The sequence below is a fragment of the Chenopodium quinoa genome, unplaced genomic scaffold (assembly GCF_001683475.1).
Source record: "Chenopodium quinoa cultivar QQ74 unplaced genomic scaffold, ASM168347v1, whole genome shotgun sequence".
Lineage (NCBI taxonomy): Eukaryota > Viridiplantae > Streptophyta > Magnoliopsida > Caryophyllales > Amaranthaceae > Chenopodium > Chenopodium quinoa.
The window spans coordinates 2,054,107-2,074,504 of NW_018744988.1; the positions used below are offsets into that span (position 1 = coordinate 2,054,107).

General features: G+C 34.0%; 1 protein-coding gene across 1 annotated transcript; it reads left to right on the forward strand.

Annotated features, from left to right (window-relative positions):
- Nucleotides 1-968: 968 nt before the first annotated feature.
- LOC110706636 (isoamylase 3, chloroplastic-like) lies at nt 969-19,863 on the forward strand. Its single transcript, XM_021884581.1, has 24 exons — nt 969-1,117; nt 2,357-2,405; nt 2,501-2,569; nt 3,245-3,399; nt 3,732-3,825; nt 4,733-4,966; nt 5,919-6,023; nt 6,138-6,242; nt 6,560-6,694; nt 7,148-7,234; nt 8,028-8,079; nt 8,792-8,855; nt 10,434-10,533; nt 12,259-12,359; nt 12,601-12,652; nt 12,791-12,853; nt 13,471-13,560; nt 13,641-13,713; nt 15,653-15,732; nt 16,924-17,028; nt 17,108-17,206; nt 17,791-17,852; nt 18,657-18,765; nt 19,349-19,863. The coding sequence occupies exons 1-24, from the start codon at nt 969-971 to the stop codon at nt 19,457-19,459; spliced, it is 2,343 nt and encodes a 780-aa protein (XP_021740273.1). The 3' UTR covers nt 19,460-19,863.
- Nucleotides 19,864-20,398: the final 535 nt, after the last annotated feature.

Genomic DNA, 20,398 nt, shown 5'->3' on the forward strand with positions numbered 1-20,398 from the left:
CAAGTAGTTTCCCAATTTCCCCCCTACTTGGAAGAGAATTCTTCTTAGCTACCAAAAAAAAATATGAGTCGTCGTCTGTGCCATCAGAGAAACTATCAAAATATGAACACGTACATAAAGAGAACACTAATTGTATTTTCTATGGAGTATTATGTGTCTAACTCTCACCTCACATCAAAATATACTTATCTGTTTTTTTTATACTTGTAACATACTTTTTATTACGCTTTTGAAGCAGGTGATTAGACTAGGTAAACGAATGAATTAAGCTATGAAATTTAAACCGTAACAACTTATTCGTTTCTTCTTATCAGTGGTAAAATTTTGTGAATTAATTTATCCGTTTACCTACTTTAACAATGAAATAGATATTTACAAAAGTTATTTAGTTTAAGAAAATGTAATTTAAGATATTTTACGCCCATCAAAATATGTAAGTTTGTACTCCCTCTGTCCCTATTTTATTGCCCTATTTAATTTTTCACGGTCTCCAAGACGCTTCTTATAACGCATTTATCTTCATTTTCAAGACTATATTATCTATTGTATATTAACGATAATTTACAATTTAAGTTTATAAAATTTGACCCAAAAAAACAAATCGGTAAAAATAAAGGGACATAAGGATTACATTAAGATGTATGTATGTTAGAAATTAAAACTCCCTACAGTGTAACAAATCTAAACATTTGAATTTTGGATGATGACACACTAGAAAGAACAGAAAACAAAAAGGTGGGAGGTGTAAACCGTTCACGTGGCAAGCAGGGAAATACGGGACATTTCGCCATCTTCTATTTCAGTCTGGAACTCCGAAAAACGTTAATTACCCGCCATGCAATTAAATCAATCAATCAATCAAGTAACAAAAAAATAAGCCCCACATAACACTCTCCAATAACAATGAAATAAATATCTATCATATTTAGCAGTATTATCATAAATAGTAGTTACTTTCTCCAAAATTCATGGATGCTACCAAAATTCTTCAATCTCATCATCTTCTCACCTTCAATTACAAAATGTTGCACTCGATTCATCTTCCTCCATTCTCCTCTGTTTCACAGTTTAATCGTAATTCTCTCTCATCGTTTCCTCCATCTGCTGCTTCTATTGGGTAAATTTTATTGTTGTAATGTTTTATGTAATTTCGTTTTTAAAATTTCAGTGATTTTTATTTGATTTGATTTGATTTGATTTTCTCTATGTTTTTTGATGTTGGATTTATTTTGGGTTAATTTTATATTCAGTGGAATTTCTATGTCGCTTCATTTGCTTAATCGGGTGTTGATTATTTGCAATGTGATTATTGTCGGAAATATTGGTGGTGGATGAAGAGTGATGATTAGGGTTTATGATGATTTTGACATGGGGTGTATTTCATTTGGAAATTTAATTGCTTAAGTAGTATTCTTATGACCTGTTGTAGGTGGTAATAATGATGGTAATGAGGACTAATGACATTGAATTTTAAGTGTAACATTGTAAAAAAAAAAAAAAATGTATGTTGGTTATGACAAATTATATCACGTTAATGTCCATGGTAATGCAACTCCGTCCTCAAATGGGTTTTGATTACCGCTTCAAGTGTACTACTGAATACAACTCCTGAAGTGGTAAATTGATGGTAATGGAAATGTAGGGGAAAAAAAGCTTTGCGGTTAACTAATAAAATATCATTGTCGTTTTTATTTCAATGAGTATTGTAGTTGTCTTAGTCATTCAAAATTTAGAATTCTAGAGACAACGCGTAAACTAATTTTGTTATATGCTAACAATATTGGAGAAGTCGATAGCATTGTGGTAAAAGCACAAATTTGGAGGTTTTATGTTCTCTTCAAGGTGCTAGGAAGCAATAAAGGGTGGTGATGGCCGGTTTTTTAAAAGAAATTCATCTCCGAATTTTTCTTGTTGGAGAAAGTTCTTAAGCATTTATATATCAATTAGGCTGTCAGTGAACAAATTTACAGTGATCTTAAGGTATACAAATTAGTTGTTGTTAAACTTGTTACCTTTCCAACCTTTCAAATTGTCAAGGACAATGATTAGATGAACATGATTAAACCAAAAAATTTTATTGTTGGTATTTTGGAGAATTCAGGGATGCTTCTTTATGTGTACTACTATTCTTCTACATCATCACCAAAGTTTGATTTTCACCTTTTTCTTGTGGAGTAAAGGGTTTGATTATACAAAAGCAAGGATGCTGGCTTTTGTCGGGTTAAAAATAGTATGATATGTAATCTCATCTGCTGAATGTCACTTAATACTGTAGTATCTTTTGTTAAGGTTATGTATTTTACAATGATTTGAATAAATGATGAACTATGTAAAAACTATTGTGTATTATGAACAGATCTCAATCGAGTACAGGATCAGGTAACCTACAGCAGCAAATGACAAGGGTAGGTTTTTTTTTGTCACATGTAAGGAACATGCAGGTTCATATCCTCCTTCAGCATACCTTATAAGTCCGGTTTTTTTTTTTGGCATAGGTTAGACAAGGAGGTGCACAACTCAGGTTTCTATGAGCGCCACTAATCATGGTGCCAAAGAGTGTGTGCTTGAGGTATATCTTATTTCATCATACGTATGCTTCATTAAGGTTATAGATTTTTAAGAGGTACTCTCTTTATTCCCTTTATGAAAGTTTTTTTTTGGGTATCTCCACTCTGTCAATAAACTGAAGAGTGTTTTTGTCCCATTTATTAAATTATTGTTTCAAATTTTATAGCAGGCAACCATTTTTAGTAGTTTTACCTAAATTGTTTATGGAATCAAAGAATTTGGCGATTTTTTTGGTTGTCTCCTTTGGTTCTTGCAATGGGTGCCCCTCACAATAGGTCTTTCTGTATGTCTTGCTAAGTTTCTATGCTGGATAACTTAGACTCTTAGAGGAATCATCTTGCTTACTACCAAGAACTCTATATCTGTATAAATAGATTGATTCACATCATAGTAAATATATGTATTTAAGGAGTGTGCAAAAGGGTGGTCGTCTTTTATTGTGACTTTGTGAATAAGGCTCATGTCATAGTAAACACGTCACACATATATTTATGGAGTGATAAGAATATCATCAGTCTATATCATGGAATTCTGTCTTTCAGTGAGTTCTCTGTTTTTTTTCTATGTTGAAGAAATTTTTTTGTGGCTTTATTCATGAAATTCATCTAAAGTAGCTCATCTATACTGATGTGTGATGTCTTAATGTGTTGTCATGCGTATTATTTTTCTGTAAAAGGTAGAAGCTTTGAATACAAGCAAATCGTTCAAAATCTTGCCAGGCCAGGCATTTCCTTTGGGAGCTTCAGAAGTGGAGAATGGAATAAATTTTGCAATTTTCTCACAACATGCAAGCTCAGTAACTCTTTGCTTATTGCTTCCTCCCACTGGCTGGTGATTATGCATCTCTTTTATCGTTATTGTTGTATTGATTATGTGGGCCTTACATAACTTGTGTAGCTTGGTTTTTGACTGTCCTCCCTGTGTTAAAATCTGCAAACCAAAGGGTTGAAGTATTGTGATATACTGTAATTGAAAGCTTTTCTTTCCTTTTCTGTACTTCTTATGAGGATGTGAATGAAAAAGAACCTTTCTCAGCTTGCCACTTCTATATTCGTACTACATAGCATTGTATTATTGTGAAGACCCCTGTGTCAATTTGATCTCTCTTTAATTCATGTCTAGTGAATATGAGATAGTTACTGAACATGATAATCTTTTCTTAGGGAGGATTTAGATACAGGAAATGAAGAGATGGTGGAATTAAGGCTGAATCGGAGTTTGAACAAGACTGGAGATATATGGCATATTTTTATTGAGGTAATCTCTAATTTTCTCCAATTTTCTGTTGGGACTCTCTGTCTTTGCCTGTGGTTGATAACTCTTTTCCTACTTATGGGTCTGTTCCAACTGTAAAGAGATGGGGAGAGGGTCTATGCTACATTTTGATATGGAAACACATGGTGATGACAATAGGGTGGTGTGTGGGGGGGGGGGGTTGATTTATTGTGTATTTTGTTATGTCTATTTATACTCAGGAAGACCCTCAGCATATTGCTTTACAAGCTATGTGACTAGGCTTTCATCCTTCTTTGATTACTGCATCTGCTACAGATGGAAATCTTGTGATAGGGATGATCCTGAGTGGATAAGCGGATACAGTTTGACTTGTTGGGACCTCTGGACCTTTATAAAGAAAAATTACAGGGTTTGGTTAAGCTTGTTTTAGTCTAACAGGTGGGACCTCTGGACCTTTAGAAGGACCTCTTGTAACATGTTTAATCATGTTATATATAGGCTTGTTACTCTTTAACAAGGATTCACTTAGTTGGTCTATTACTTATCAAGAAGCATATTTAGTTTGTCAACATCTCAAACTTCGCTTTATTATTGATACTGATGTAAAAGCTCGTCATGAAAATATCAAAGTTCTCAATCATGTAAGTTAATGAAAGAAATTGGAGATGAACATCATTGGTTTTGACCTTGTGGTTTAAGAGGGAAAAATTAGACTTGTGGTATGAGAAAGCAAACCTATGATGAGTGGAATTCTTTTTTCTCTAGTTTGAACTTCATCTTGCACTTGCATAATGATCATTGTGTCCACATCAGGATGTGACTTTTTATAACCTTAATAATCATAAATTTAATACTTGCATTTGTGTCTCTTTAATTTTTTGTTTTAAATATAATTTTTGGTTCCTTCTGAATTCCTTTTACGTCATAGGATCTTCCACGGAGTGGTGTTCTCTATGGTTACCGCATTGACGGTCCTCAAGATAGGCGACAAGGGCATCGTTTTGACAGCAGCATTGTTCTGATTGATCCCTATGCAAAATTTGTTGAAGGTCGCCGGCTTTTTGGAGATCAAAACTATAAGATTTCTAAATTCTTGGGGACATACGATTTTGAGGGGCCATCCTTTGACTGGGAAGATGATGTGCATCCAAACATACCAGAGGTATAGGCATAATTTTCATCTTTGTATTTATTTGTTTATTTATATTATTTGAGGGTAGGAACGTAGGATCTTCCCTTTAGGAATTATGGTAAGAGTGATTTTCTTACTATGGTTGGTTTAAGAAACTATTGAACGGAGACATGTTACAAGGCGTAATTCCCTAATTTTTAGAACATGAGAAACTTAGGCTATGTAGTTTAGTCTCGATTTGGTTACATAAGTAGTTTGTGGCTTGGGTGATGCATTGGGTGGCTACTTTGCATATGTGTTTAGTTGAGCAATTTTGACTTTTTAGAATTGTTTTGATGATTATCTTTGAGATGTCTCTAAATGAAAGGCTGACTTATTTATTGGTGCATCTTTTTGAGAAATTATGTTCTATATTGTTTTTGGTTGTTTGTATTAAGAAAACCTTGCCCAATGTTTTGTAAGTTACTCCATATGATCAAAAGATGTCAACAGCTGTTGACAATTTTGCAGGAAAAAAAAATTATCATATCATTCATATGTCATCATTTGGAATTTTCAAATCCATAAAATTTAAGTGTTTAATTTATTGTGTTGCAAAATTTACATTAGAAAGCATAATAAATAAATAGCTAAGATGGTAAGACTTATTAATTAATACTAGTTGGTCTTTAGTTCAAACCTTTGTATAAGCACTTTTTTTTTTTGTTGTCCTAGGTGATACATGTTACTTGCTAAATAGGTGACGTGGCATGTTTTTAATGTTTAAATGGCAACATGTGGCACAAATACAATTTTAAGATTACTTTGTAATACTCTGTGCATGATTATAGATGATTGACATATCTGTTCAATGATCTAAACTTAGTTATACTAGCTCCGACATTTTTTGTTCATGTAATAGCTATTTTTCTGTTTTTACAAAGACCTGATGTTTATTGATTGTGCTTATATCTATGATTTAATTCTTGCATTTTTGTTGCAGAATGATCTTGTCATATATGAAATGAATGTTCGTGCATATACTGCTGATGAGTCTAGTGGGGTTGATGCAGATATACGGGGAAGCTATCTTGGTGTTATTGAGAAGGTAATGATCTCAGATATCTTAAAGAAATCTTGTATAACATACTGCATACTTGATTTTCCTGTCATTCAGATTTTAGAAAAGCTTGATGTTACCCTTTTTTTTTTTTAAATGAAGATTCCTCATCTCTTGGAGCTTGGAATCAATGCCGTGGAATTGCTTCCAGTCTTTGAGTTCGATGAGATGGAGTTCCAAAGGCGCTCCAACCCCAGAGATCACATGGTGTGTTAGCAACTCTCTTTTATGTAGGCCTTACAAAGGTTTTATGCATTCATTTTGATGTTATGTCCCTTCTTTAAAGAACACTGGATAAATTCACAATCATTTTTGGTGTTGACCAGATTGTAGAAGCATTAATTGGTGTTTTTTGCAAAATCTTTTTCTTCTGATTTATTTGTTCTTGCTTGCTTGGCAGCTGAGATTGTAGAAAAAACGCCTTTCATGTGTAGGTTATCTGCATGTTTAATTTATTAGTTGTTGCTAATGATATTTTTAATGACACTAATGGTTGGAAATTTTTTGGTGCTGGAAAATGGAAGATTAATACCTGGGGCTATTCAACTATCAATTTTTTTGCCCCTATGAGTCGCTACGCAAGCTGTGGTGGAGGACCTATTAATGCTTCTCTGGAGTTCAAGGAAATGGTTAAAGCCTTGCATAATGCTGGAATAGAGGTCTGATGTCAATACTGATATACTTCATTTTAAATTGATAATGTTTACTTCTCTGAGCCTGTCTCCATCTTGCTTTGTTTGTGGCCTTTGACTATGTTTACTTATATGCTCAAATTAATACCACTTAATATCTCCTCATCTCTAATATATATTATAACATAAATATATTAGAAAAAGAAACAATCTGGTGTAATTTGGAAGTATAGTAAAAACAAAGGGGAAATAAAATGATTGTATGCTTATTGGGAAATTTGAAGGAGTAGGCTATTGACCTTGAAAAAGCAAACATTTTTGGAGCATTCCAAGCATATTGGATGCACTGAAGAAGTAAATGCACAAATTTTCATTTTATTATTGATAAAAAAATATGAAGTGACATGGGATGAGGTTTTTTATAAGATATTATTACTAGTTGTCTAAAATAACATGGATAATATATATTTTTTTTCCCAGGTCATCTTGGATGTTGTGTATAATCATACAAATGAGGGTGATGATAAACTCCCCTACACTACTTCTTTTCGTGGCATAGATAATAAGGTGAGTGATATAGACTCCTATCATCCTATGCTTGTCTTTGATGTTTTAACTAGGGCACAGAGTTTTTTATTTGTTTATGTATGTATGTTATATTAAGATTTATTTTATAATGGACCTTTTTCTGTTCATTTTTAACTAAATAGTACACATTTAAAACTTTTACCAAACTATTCTACATGACCTCTTTAACTTTAACCAAGATGTGCTGTGAGGAGGCTTATTTTAAAATACATCCCCCAATTGCACACAAGTAAAAGTAATGAGGTATTATTCCAAGGTGCAGCTCTCCATCCTTCTGTCTCCCTATGTCTCTTATTGCTACTCTTTTTTTTTTTTTTTTAAGGAAGCAATTTTTGCTAAGTTTGGGATGGAACTTCTTGTAGCATTTATATAATTTAGCCTTGAGATAACATGCAAATCCAGATTTATAAAGGTGTAGAAGCTAAAATAGATAAATCAGGCATTCCTCTATTTTTTTTCCCATGTCATGCCAAAATAACATCACAGTTGGTAGAAGTTGAAATTTAGTTAATTAGTGGTAATGATAAAGAGTCTTTGAAAATAACAATAGAAATTTGTTTGATAAGAAAATTTTAGTGATCAAGGACATTGTGGTAGTCTTTTTAAACACAATATTGAAGTTCATGTGAAAGACTATGCTGAATTAGTAAATTGTGGGAGCATATGTAATATGTTGGATCAAACCTTCTTTGTTATTTTTGGTTTAAACATACTTTTTTGAATTATTTTTGGAACCTTTATATTTTCTTGTTGGTCTATTCCGGGTCTTCAGGTATATTACATGCTGGATGAGGATGGCAAATTTATGAATTATTCAGGATGTGGTTAGTATTTCAGCACTTTTTTCCTTTAGTTTTTATGTAACTTGCTTTTGAGAATAATGTTAAAATTCATAAAGCTACACTATGAATGGTGTATTACAATAAAACTTGTAAATTCACATTTCAAACCCTAGAGTAATGTATTATTATTGCTTTATCTGTTCTTCAGTAATTTGATCTCATGGCTGCTCTAAGGCCATCGCTTTGACATCATTACTGCAAACTGGAGTGTTTAGAGCTGTTTTAAATTAATCCTCTCCTTGGTGGTTTTGTTTTCCAAATTTAGATTCAGGTTTCTCATTGTTCTGTTCTCTTAGTTTATGTGATACACATCCTTCTCTAAGCAAACTTTTGATTGAATTTAGTTGCTTTAAGAAAATATCCTCCCGCTGGAAAGGTTGATGGGAAAAATACTAGGGGGTGAATGGTGCATGTTTAGTATACTGACAATTATTAATATCTAATGAATGCAGTGTTGATGCTAATGTATAATTATGTGGGCCTGCTGCTATTTGTTTACTGCTGTCTTCATTAGGTTGAGAGTCAACTTTTTTTTACTTGGTTTATTACTACTTCTGGTTTGAGATAGTGGCTACTTGGCATCTGACAATGCTTGTTATAAGAAAGGTGATCTCTCAGATGCATATTTTTAAACATGTCCAATGGATATTTTTTGGCTCTTAAAGCAATGGTTTTGTTTCTTTCTTGGCTGCAGGAAACACAATAAACTGTAATCATCCTGTGGTCATGGAACTCATTCTTGACAGCTTGAGGCACTGGTATGTCATACGTATTTAGTCGATTCATTTATATATGTGACTTACGGGCTTCTAATCTTTTTATTTTTTTGTATGATACTTCATCCGTATGTAGTCAGCCATTCTTATGTATGGAAATACACCTGCCTGGATCTATGAGGTTTGAGATGTGGCCTATTTCTGATGCTGTGGGAGGGGTAGATGCCTTTAGTTTAAATTGGATGGATTAGTCTATAAATAAACATGCAAACTCATCTCTTGAGTGCAAAGGTGAATAATTCTAGCTACTCTCTCTGCCCACAAATGGTAAAGAAACAACAAAATATATTTGGTTGTGTAGAATAAACACAAAGCTTGTTATAGGACTGGTAATTTAGGGAATTTGTCAGTGTAGCTGTGTAACAGGACTTTTATATATGGACAGATGACTTAGTATTGATGTGCTCCATTTCATAATACTAGTCCTCCTTTACTCTTTGGGAAGTTTCATTTGACTGCTAATATAACAAGTTGGCTTTTGAACTTTCTTTCTCTCTAGGAATGCTTTTGTAATATAACTCCACTAAAAACTTCTTTTTCGACATATTAATTGAGCCTATGTGATGAAGGGGACCTATGGTATGAGGAGAGAAATGGAGGGACACATGAGCTTAATAAACTAATGTTTTAAGTTGTAATAGGGAAACATATGACACCAGAATAATCATCATTAGTTAGTTTTTTTCTTTCTGTTTTTGCCAATTGAAACTTCCTAAAGTTGTAATTTCTGTGGAACAATCGGAGTGTATCTTTATTGGCCTTTATCCATTATTTCTAGTTTTTTAAATAAGCACCCAAGAATAACATCATGATAGGGAGGAAGTATTATCTATAAATCTTTTTTGTATTGTTTATTATGAGTGCCCATTCTAGAAAAAGCTCAATTGTTAAGATTCTAGCTATGTTTCTCAATCAATATTGAGATGAAACTCTTTTGGCATTTGTTGGTCAATACAGAGCTCTTGAATGCAATGTGGATTGATATTTTCTTGGAAGCAAGTTAGTTGGATATATTTACAGTTTATATATAATATATCATCACATTTCAAATGGAGTCAAACTGTCAAAGACTCAAAGATTCACTAATGTCTAGCTGTTGGACTGTACTGGGCTTAATTAAATGGTTTGTTATTTGTCTTTGCTTTGTATTTTTCGTAAAGTAGCAATGAACATTGTGTTAATTAAGGGTCAATTGCAATGTTAAAAGTAATCTCTGTGTTACAGTGGTAACTGGTAAGGCTATGTACATCTATGGTCCACCCCTCCTACCTTCCCCAATATAGAACTTCAGAGGCATTGGTTATATTGATGTGTATCTACTATCTTCTCCATTGGTGTGTGTTTTTTTTTCCCTCTCTTTTTCCTTATATGAGATGATAATTATTCTGGTGTCATATGTTTCCCTGTGGCTTATTATCTTAGATTTTTGTCTTAGATGAGTTCTGGCTAGTTTTAGATGATTACTGAACTCTTGCTTGTCTGTGAAGTGTGAATATAAATCCCTTTACTTGTACGTCTTTAATAACAGCTCTTATGCCTTTTTCTCTACACCAATTGAAGGGTCAAGGAGTACCATGTGGATGGCTTCCGGTTTGACCTTGCTAGTGTGCTTTGTCGAGGAACTGATGGTTTGCCTCTTGGTGCACCTCCTCTTGTGAGAGTAAGTTGTTTGATGCTTAAATTATCACAAGTTTGAACACTTTTTTATGCTTAGTTATGGTAATAAATCTAAAAAGGTTTTGCTGTTAGAAGGTTATAGGCATTTAGTTGACCTTCCATGGGACATTCAATTCCTCTAGGTTTAAAGTATTGCCTAGAATCTATGGAAACTATATTAATCTGATTTCTCTTGCTAACCAAATGTTAGTGTGGTGACAAAAGCACCTCCTATCTCTAACCCCCCCCCCCTCACCCCGTCAACCCCAACCTTCCCACCCAACCATAACACTTATAATTCTTTATAGAATTAATCATTTCTATTCCACAAATAGATTATAGTCAATTTCTTTAATCCAAAATACAAGTTACGTAGTACGCCCTCTGTTTTCATCCGTTTTTCTAAATTCTGCAATCTTTATTATTCCTTTTATGACAACCTTTCATTCATTTTTTACGACTACAACCCCACTACACGGGGCTCAATTATATTAGATTAACCTTTGTGTCTCTCTCTTCTTAAAGGCAAAAGAAGTCAGATGTGTGATCTTCTTTTAATCTTTTACTTGATATTTGTAGCTACAATAACCGAGTAGAACTTAGAAAAACGGAGGTAGCATTTAACAATAACAATACAACTTATATTATCAATATAACAACATAGGTTATATTGTAAAATCAATACAAGTATTACTACCACTTTTTTTTTTTTTTTTTTTTTTTTTTTAAATGGCTAACGCAAATAACCGAATCCTTGATGTGTACAATGGCTAAGACTTTGTTCTCTTCACCTTAATCAAATAATATTCAATGAAAATAATTAAACTTCAGTAAAAATAAGTTAATTTAAAAAAAAAAAAAAAAAAAAAAAAAGAGTTTAGTTCAGCAAATCTAAATTCAAGGTAGTAAATAATAAGTTTTAATCAGTGAAAATCAATAACTAAAGAAATATTATTATAGCAAATCAGTATCAGTAAATAAAAAGTTAATTAGTAATAATATTCTAAGTGCAATAATTTCATTTCAGCAAAGATTATTTAATTTTAGTAAAACTAATTCAAGTTTAGCAAAAATTATTTCAGTTCAGCAAAAGTCAAATGAATAGAACATATGACTATATTTTGAATCTCAGGAAGTGAATTATGTATAAATCTTATGGCAAATTAGGTTTAATAGCTCCTTTGTTGCATACTAATATTTGTTCGTCTGATCCATAATCTGATGTTTTGAAATTCCTAGAGGGGCAAGATTAAAGAAAGATAAATTAATGTCTCTCTGTTAAAACGTTTAAATGTGATAGGGAATGTTATAATTTTCTGATGTGCTGTTACATAACAAAGAGTTTTGTAGTGTACTTCTGCCGAATTCCTTTTGTAATTGACGCATGGTACAGTCCTGAACTAATGGTATATCTTCAGTCTATGGCTAGTGTTAGACCAATACGCATCAATTTGCCTGCCTAAAACTTGCAATAGCCAGATTCTGTCACTGCTTATGGTTCATGCTGAATGGGGATATTGGGTAGACGTTAAGAGCTTGCAGATTAGCAGATATTTATGGCATCTTTAATTTATGCTTTATGTAATTTGGATTAAACTTGACTTGATTATTGTATTGATGAAAATCTTAAGCTTTTTATAGCTCATTTGGTTTTATATTTAAGGCGTAGCCTATTAGATATGAGTTTGCTCATCTTTTGCAAATCATGATACTCTATTCTTTGTGCCAGGCCATTGCAAAAGACGCTGTCCTTTCGAAGTGTAAGATAATTGCAGAGCCATGGGACTGTGGAGGTCTTTATCTAGTTGGACAGTTTCCTAATTGGGACAGGTAATCTTTTCCTTTTTCTTTTTTTTTTTTTTTTTTTTTTTGGGGGGGGGGGGGGGGTGGGGGTGGGGGGTCAGGTGGGAGGGGGGGGAGGGAGGGGGTTCAGCATGTCCTAACATATTATACTAGATCTATGTGACTGCAGGCATCAAATCTTATGTGAATGTTAGGTATATAATTGTTTTATAAATTTCATGTTCACTGCTTGCTCCTAATTGCTACTCTGGGAATTTCTCATACATAGGTGGGCAGAATGGAATGGCAAGTATCGTGATGATATGAGAAGATTTATGAAGGTAGAGCTTTTCTGTCACAAGAGTTTCCTTATAAAAGTTCATGTTCTTTCCAAGGGATGCTGCTAAAAACTACTCTTATATAGTTATATGTTTTTTTAATAGTATTGCATCTGCTCACTGTTTGAATGTATAATGCAGGGTGATTGTGGCTTGAAAGGAAGTTTTGCAACTCGTGTATCAGGATCTGCAGACCTATACAGAGTAAGAGTTATTTAGAACATCCTGCTCATAACTTGAGTAATGGTATTTCAACTTAAAAGCATACATTTTTTCATCAATATGTGAAGTATTGAACCATCAATACATGAATCACTGTATCCATATCATTAAGTTTTGTTTTTAAATTTTTTTCATTTTAAACCTGATTGTGTATACCTTTGCAACTAGTAATTCATCCGATTTATAATTATATGTCTGAGAATAAATTTATAATTATATATTAGAATGCGTTTCCAATTCAGTCCTTACTGTCATATAGTGCCTTCCCTTAATCTATGAGTATAGTTTATGTCATCAACATATATTTAAAGATTTAAAAACATACTATCACTTTAAGGCTCAAATATGTGATCTCTATTTTGAATATTTAGGACTTAACTAATGCGCTATGTAGTCTTACATATTCTCCTATAAAAATAATATAATAAGGGCAATATATGATAGAAAACTAGTAAAAAATACTGTTCATCATTTTCATACATAAGGTCACAAGACTGTTGTTTATGTACCTACCCGGAGCATTGTCCAGAGCCAAAAACTAGTTGTCAATCATTTGGTATGTAGTATCTTATGATGTTAATTGCTGCCTTCTTATTTAGGTTAACAAGCGGAAGCCATACCACAGCATCAACTTTATAATTGCTCATGATGGATTTACTTTGTATGATCTCGTCTCATACAATTTTAAGGTAATTTCCGATTACTTATCACGACCATTTTTTGGGCTATGGTTTCACAAGCCTTGACATATGATTGAATTGTATTGTAGCACAACGAGTCAAATGGAGAAGAAGGCAATGATGGATGCAACGATAACTATAGTTGGAACTGTGGTTTTGAAGGTGGGATTTCATTGTCTGTGTTCAGTTATTTTCATATCTCTATAGTTTCATCTGTCTTGCAACAAGGTCTTTCTTTTTCTGTTGTAAGAGCCAACTACCCAGTATAAGAAGTGATTTGTAGCCTGAATAATTAAGCCCTTTCTAACGAGGCCATATGTGTAGATTTGCTCTCTCACGCTGCTGGCTGTTACGTATGGAAATGGATTAATTCTATTTTTATGCTGTCTTTTGTTATGTTTGCGCTATTTAAAAAAAAAAAAAAAAACAAAAAAAAAAACAATTTTTTTTATGCTAAGTTGTCTTGCTCTATAAGTTTATGTACTAACAGAACTTGAGCTGGTTTTAGTGTGTGGCAAAAGTTAACATCGCCCAAAAACTAAAATGCTAGCCATGTGTGTGATCTGGGGTTAATGCCATAGAAGGTTAACTTTCAAGAGGCAGGACTTGACTCCCACTGTTTCTTATGGTACCAGTGAGGAATAAAGGCAATATTTAGGAATGTAACTCCAGCTGTTTGGACCCAATTTAAAATCTTAAAAATCCAATGTCAGGGCATCATGGGGCTTGGATGGTCAGAATACTCAGAATTGGGCTGAATAATTGCAACAAGTTTAGAATGAATGTGGCGGATTTATTTAAACCCCAAAAATCTCCTACCATATGTATACTAGTGAAAAATCTCATAAATACTTTTCAAGGATAAGGAGTGGACCACACTGTACCAGCATATTCTTGAGGAATTTTCTTGGTTGTTTTAAACAATTGATCTAATTCCAGCTTTTGGGTGCTGGTTATGTTCCTGGTCCATCCTCTAATGCTCTAAAATACTGATGGTTACACATCCTTACTCAGGAAGCTGACCTGGATACGAAAGTTGAAGGCTATATCTCTTAGTCGTGATATGCCGATTAAGTCACTCCATGGCGTGGATGAGGGGCTTTCAAAGTCACTTTCACTGATCTGGACCTAACAGTGTTTCATGGTCTGGACTCTGGAAAGCAAGTCGTTCACTGTTGTGAAGTGCCCAATTGCTAAGGTCTATAATTCTCAGCAAGGGAACATGACAGTATACTTAGTATTTAGGTCTTTGGGATCCACCATTGTTATGTATATTGGGATTTAGAAAACCTAAACTTAAGGGTGATATACCCATTGGACCACAATATTTGTTATCGGCAAGGATTTCCCTTGTTTGATTGACATTTCATACCCCAAGAGAGGTATTTTTATGCTAGAGAAAGTGTCAGTTTTTTGAGGTTGTGAAGCATCCCAGTCCAAAATTGATCCTTCTTGCCCTAGAATTGAGGATAGATGCTGTCGGAAAAGTTTTGAGCTGGATCTCAGATGTAACATGAATGTTATTTAACTTTTGTAAATGTCTATTTCATTGTTAAATACTAAGAGGCCCACAATTGACTTTGCATGATCATGGAAATATTCTTCCTAGAAAATGAGTGAGGATTAAAACTCTGGTCTTGTCTTAGTGGGATCAGAAATTTATGACAAGTTTAGGTCAGGATCTCTTATCTTTAGTTTCAACCCTTAAGGGGGTAGAATGTGGAAGTCTTGTGTTCTCTAGCTTTTAGCCCTTCCGATTCCTTTTTTATCCTGCGTAAAGGGAAGTCAAGGATGTTATAATTGATTCTCGTGAATGTTTGCATGGACAACAGGACAAGCATGAGCGTAAAGTATGGCATTGATAGCCAATGATTTTCTTTTTCTTACATTTTCTCCTCCTTGAAAAACAAGAATATGAAGAAGGAATTGGGTGTATTAATCATATGAAACAACAGGTGTGGAAAATTCATCTTTGAAGGATATTAGTTGACGGCGATTCTAGGAAATCAGCTATATTATATGAAAGCATTAATGTAGAAGATTGCTCTAAGATTGTCCTTTGTAGGATGCTATAATTTGCTTTATTTTTTTTTTGGCATAGGAGAAACAACGGATGCTGATATAATTGCTCTGCGCTCACGGCAGATGAAAAACTTTCATTTGGCTTTGATGATATCTCAGGTATTGTTTCAGCTTGATCGAGTTTACTGTCTCTGCATTAGTACTGTATGTATTTATTTATTTTGCTTTTGTTGTTGCTACGCCATATTTCTTTCTGAAATTGCTCAACTGCAAGAATGACAGCAGTGTCTGTTATTGGGTTCCTGATTGTCAATTCCTCTTTGTTCGGAGTAATTTCTTGGTTTTTCTGGAATCACTTGCAAGCCATTTTTTGTTCAATGTTTTTTAAGTATGTCTTGGAAAGAATATGTATGGTTCAAATTTGGATTGTGCTAAAATGCTTGTCTTCTGTACACATTTTTATTGTAATAAAATGGTGGTTCAATACACCAATTTTACTTCAGTCTAGTTGGGGAAAAAACTGGAAAAGGTTTAATCAAATCATTAGCTTTTTAAATTTTAACATAAATCTCATCGTGGCTGTTGAGATGCGTACTTGCTGGATGACTAGTTTTAATGACTGATTTTTATTTTTTTTATTTTTTTATTTTTCCATGTTGAATTGTATCTTGTAGTTGTAGCACAATTGCCTAATTGAAATGGGTGTAACTTGATTACTGATAATACTGAATAATTTAGAGTTTTGGTAAAGCTATCCATGTGATAACATTGGTCTGTCCACTTGCATATTTAGAACATCTTGTGATGAAAAGTTGCTATAAGAAATTTGGTTCTTATGGAATAACATATCAAGATTAGAAGTATGGAAGTGAAACTAAGTTTATGGTATTTACTGTCTACTAAAAAAATAAAGAAGTAACGAGTTAGCAGTTATTTGTCTTGCCAGTCATTAAATGAAATATATGCTTTCCATTTAGGATGTTAACTGGCAAGTATCTCTAAATTCCCTTGATTCTTTTTGTCCCCCTCCCCCCTTCTGCCCGCCAGGGCTGCCACTCACTCCCACTCAAAACTCCAAATTGATATGAAGATTCCCACTGCTCCCTCTCCCCTTCCTTTTTTTTCCCTCTCCTATCTTTTTTTTCATATCTTCCTTCAGGAGACATGGGAAACATGGCTCTACACCTAGAAAGGTGCAATTTATTTTGCCCCTGTATCTATTTGTTATCCCATTTATTTTAATTTCAGGCTTTTTTGATGGTTTCACCCAAAATTATGCAAGAAGCCATGTAGTCATCTATTTTCTGACGCATGTGTTAGTCCTGATTCTCTTTATTTGAATACATTCAGGGTACTCCCATGATGCTAATGGGTGATGAATATGGGCATACCCGTTTTGGAAATAACAACAGTTATGGCCATGATAATGCCCTTAACAACTTCCAGTGGACAAAGGTGTGAAGCCATCGCTTATTTTTAGTTAATTTGTATTTACTGGGTTTACTGACATGATACCCTTGTCTACAATGAAAAGTTGGATGCAAAGAAAGAAGACCGCTTCAGGTTTTTCTCTGAAGCTGTGAAGTTTCGTAAAACACACGACATATTCAGACGTGAGAATTTTCTTGAGAAGGTAAACAACTTCAGCATTTTAATATAGTATCTACTGTACAATTTTTTGCAACTAGGCATGGTTCTTGCACCAAAATAGCCTTTGTTGTCCGCGATTATAATGTAAATTATGTTTCTCTGTTCTTGCTCATGGAATTGCTTCCACATATAGCTTCCAGGCTTTCCCCCTTTGAGTGCAGTTTTGCAAGAAGAGCTTGGTTAGATCCATAAGACCATAAGTCGTCATTTTGTTGTCCTTTTGTCCATAACCCATAAGTTCATCTTAACCAAACCTGTCTTTCTCAAAGGGAATTTGTGGGATCTTAAGGACTAAACAAAAGATCTTGTAAGAATAGGCAGGAATTCTTTACCCGAGTTTCTTGTCGTTTAAATCATGGAAACTATAGCTTCCATTTCTTCACCTGACAAGAACTTATTTTACAAAGTTTATATCCCATAAAAGCTACTCAAGCTCAGATGCTTTTAGATAAGTCGAGGACACCCTAGGCATTCTTTAGCTGCATTATTATTTTTATAAATAAATCTGATTTTGGAGGATATCAGTCATTTTTCCTGACTTGGAAGTTCTTTATTAATAATTTACAGAAGGATGTGACATGGCATGAGGACAATTGGAGCAATAGCGAGAGTAAATTTCTGGCTTTCACGTAAGAAGTTATGCCAACCTTTTTTTGAAGTCAGACTGTATTAATAATTTAGCAGCATGCTGCCTTTTTCCTGCGTATTGTTTTTTGGACGTCTACCGACCAGATACTGCCACATATTACTTGATCATCTTTTTGGCTCATGTACTTTAATATAAATTTTATTATTGATAAGACTTATGTTGCCCAGAAGGCTGAAGGAACGTTTAAACTTAGTATGCATATCTTGTCTACCATTGATGTTTAATCTGGGAATGACGTCTCTGAATATCTTATTGCCAAGTTATACAGTAACCACATAGTGTTTCAGATGATTGCTGTAGGTACTATTTAAGACAATGTGATTGAACTCATCTATCCTTTTTTAATTGAATGCTTTAAAGAAGCTAGAAAGGTAGGCCAAGCCATATGTGAATGTTCATTTTGTTCATCTGAGTAGGGCATGCATTTTAGGTATGATGATGTGCATATGTCGCTCTGTGCATCACCACGAAGTCTTTCAAAATCTGAGTTTGGACTGTCATCTTGGATTTGCAAATATGAATCTCTGTTCTTGGTGTTATGTTAAAATTCATATGTTTAACTATTTTTGTATCTTGATACTGTAATGTACCCACTCTTGCACTTCATAATCTTCATCTTGTCGTGCTGTGATCCTTGGCCTTTTCCTGCCTTTCTGTACATGCATTTCACACTTGTATGTATTCGAAGTTTACGCTGAATGCAAATGAAGTATTCATAATTTTAAGGTTTACTTTAGATTTTTATATGTTGCTGGCTGTCTCTAAATCTGTGTAATTTCTGCAGATTACATAGTGAAAAGCGAGAAGATATATACTTGGCATTCAATGCTCATGACTTCTTTGTTCAAGTTCCAATACCTTCACCGCCACAAAATAAACGTTGGTTTAGAGTGGTGAGGAATCTCTTTGATTTTCTTTCCTTGTTGGGGATTGTTGCAACACTAAATTTAATGATAGGTTCTTATCATGCTGGTCTGGATTTTTTTTAATTGTGCTGAACCACATAGCATTTCCAGTTTTGTCTGCTAACTCAGTCAATTTAAAGGTTCACTTCACCGGTCAAGTTTCAGCATTTTTTTATTTTATTTTTTTTTGGACTTTGACTGCCTGTTTGGTGGGAAATAATAAGTGGTGGCAAAACCAGTAAACTGTAGTTTTGGCAAGGAAAGTCCTATACCAGTGTCCATGACTCCATGGTAATGCAATTATGATCTCCAAAGACACAAATAAGTGTTTCTTGTTGTAAAACTTCACTACTCGTTACAAGAGGTCATATGTATAATTCTATGAGGAATATCACATACTCAGGGCCTAAAGGTGGAGAAGCATAGCATTTTCATGGACATGATGCCAATTTCTATATAAACTTACTTGTATATCTGTTTCTGTTGCTGCCTTTTTTGATGAATACCAAAAGGGTCACAAATTTCTGTAATCAAGGCTGGGATTGATGTACTCATACATGATTTGTTTCAGGTGGATACAAATCTCAGATCTCCAGACGATTTTGTAGCTGAGGGTGTCCCAGGCATTCAAAGCACATACAATGTAGCTCCCTATTCATCAATTTTACTTGAAGCAAAGTAATGGAAGCCCTTAAGACCAGCAAACCTATAACTTGCATAATTCTCTTCAATAATGGAGAAAATCTGGTCTAATTTGACTGAAATTTATATTCTCTATCTTCACTCTAAGCCTGTCAGCTACAAGCAAAACATCAGACAACAGTCCGGTTGCTTGAGATCAGATGAGCCAGTCAGCTGTAGCAAGCCAGTGGACAAGCCAAGCCTAAATAAATTAGAACCTATATAATCTCTTACACTATCCGTTATGTACAATTTTGTATAATCACGAAGTGTTAACTTCTTTTCACTACTGACTGTAATAAGAAAACCCGAGAAACTATTTACCAACTGTAAACATATGGTTACGGTCTTACGAAGTACGGAGTACTTATTATGGGAAATAAAATGAGACATTGTTGTTTTGTATCTCTGGGTTTGCATGACTAAGTCTGGAAGGTTCTTTTGTGGGAAAGACAGGGAATGTCACAATCGTGGTCCAAATGAATATGTGAACATAAGGCATCTTTTGGGTCGGTGACAGGTAACCTGTTATTACACCAAGATATTGAGATCCCTTCTAAGATGGGGAATATAACCATATAAGTGAGGTCAACACCAATTTTCAACTTCTTTTTTTAATTCTAAAATTATATTTTCTGTTGTACTATATGGTTTGGAATAGGCTAATTTATTGTATAGCATCATATATTTGTGGGGTAAAAAGGAAATGTTGTTGGTGACTGATGAGAGGTTGAGACTGGATACCTTTGGCTTTTGAGGAGAACCACAATTTTATTTTCTTTCATGGGAAAAAGTTCAATTGTGAATCAAATTACTACTGATTTAGTAACTTGCATGTTTACCTTTAATGGTGTAGTGAAATGTTTAGACATGTTTTGTTTGGCTATTAGTTATTGATTGCTGGTTGGTTTATTAACATGCTTGTATTTGTCGTTTGAGT

Excerpts from the sequence above, each read along its gene's own strand:
- LOC110706636 (XM_021884581.1), top strand. The coding sequence starts at position 969 with ATGGATGCTACCAAAATTCTTCAATCTCATCATCTTCTCACCTTCAAT. Across the intron at positions 1,118-2,356 it reads CCATCTGCTGCTTCTATTGG|ATCTCAATCGAGTACAGGAT; the intron begins GTAAATTTTATT and ends TATTATGAACAG. Across the intron at positions 3,826-4,732 it reads TATGGCATATTTTTATTGAG|GATCTTCCACGGAGTGGTGT; the intron begins GTAATCTCTAAT and ends TTTACGTCATAG.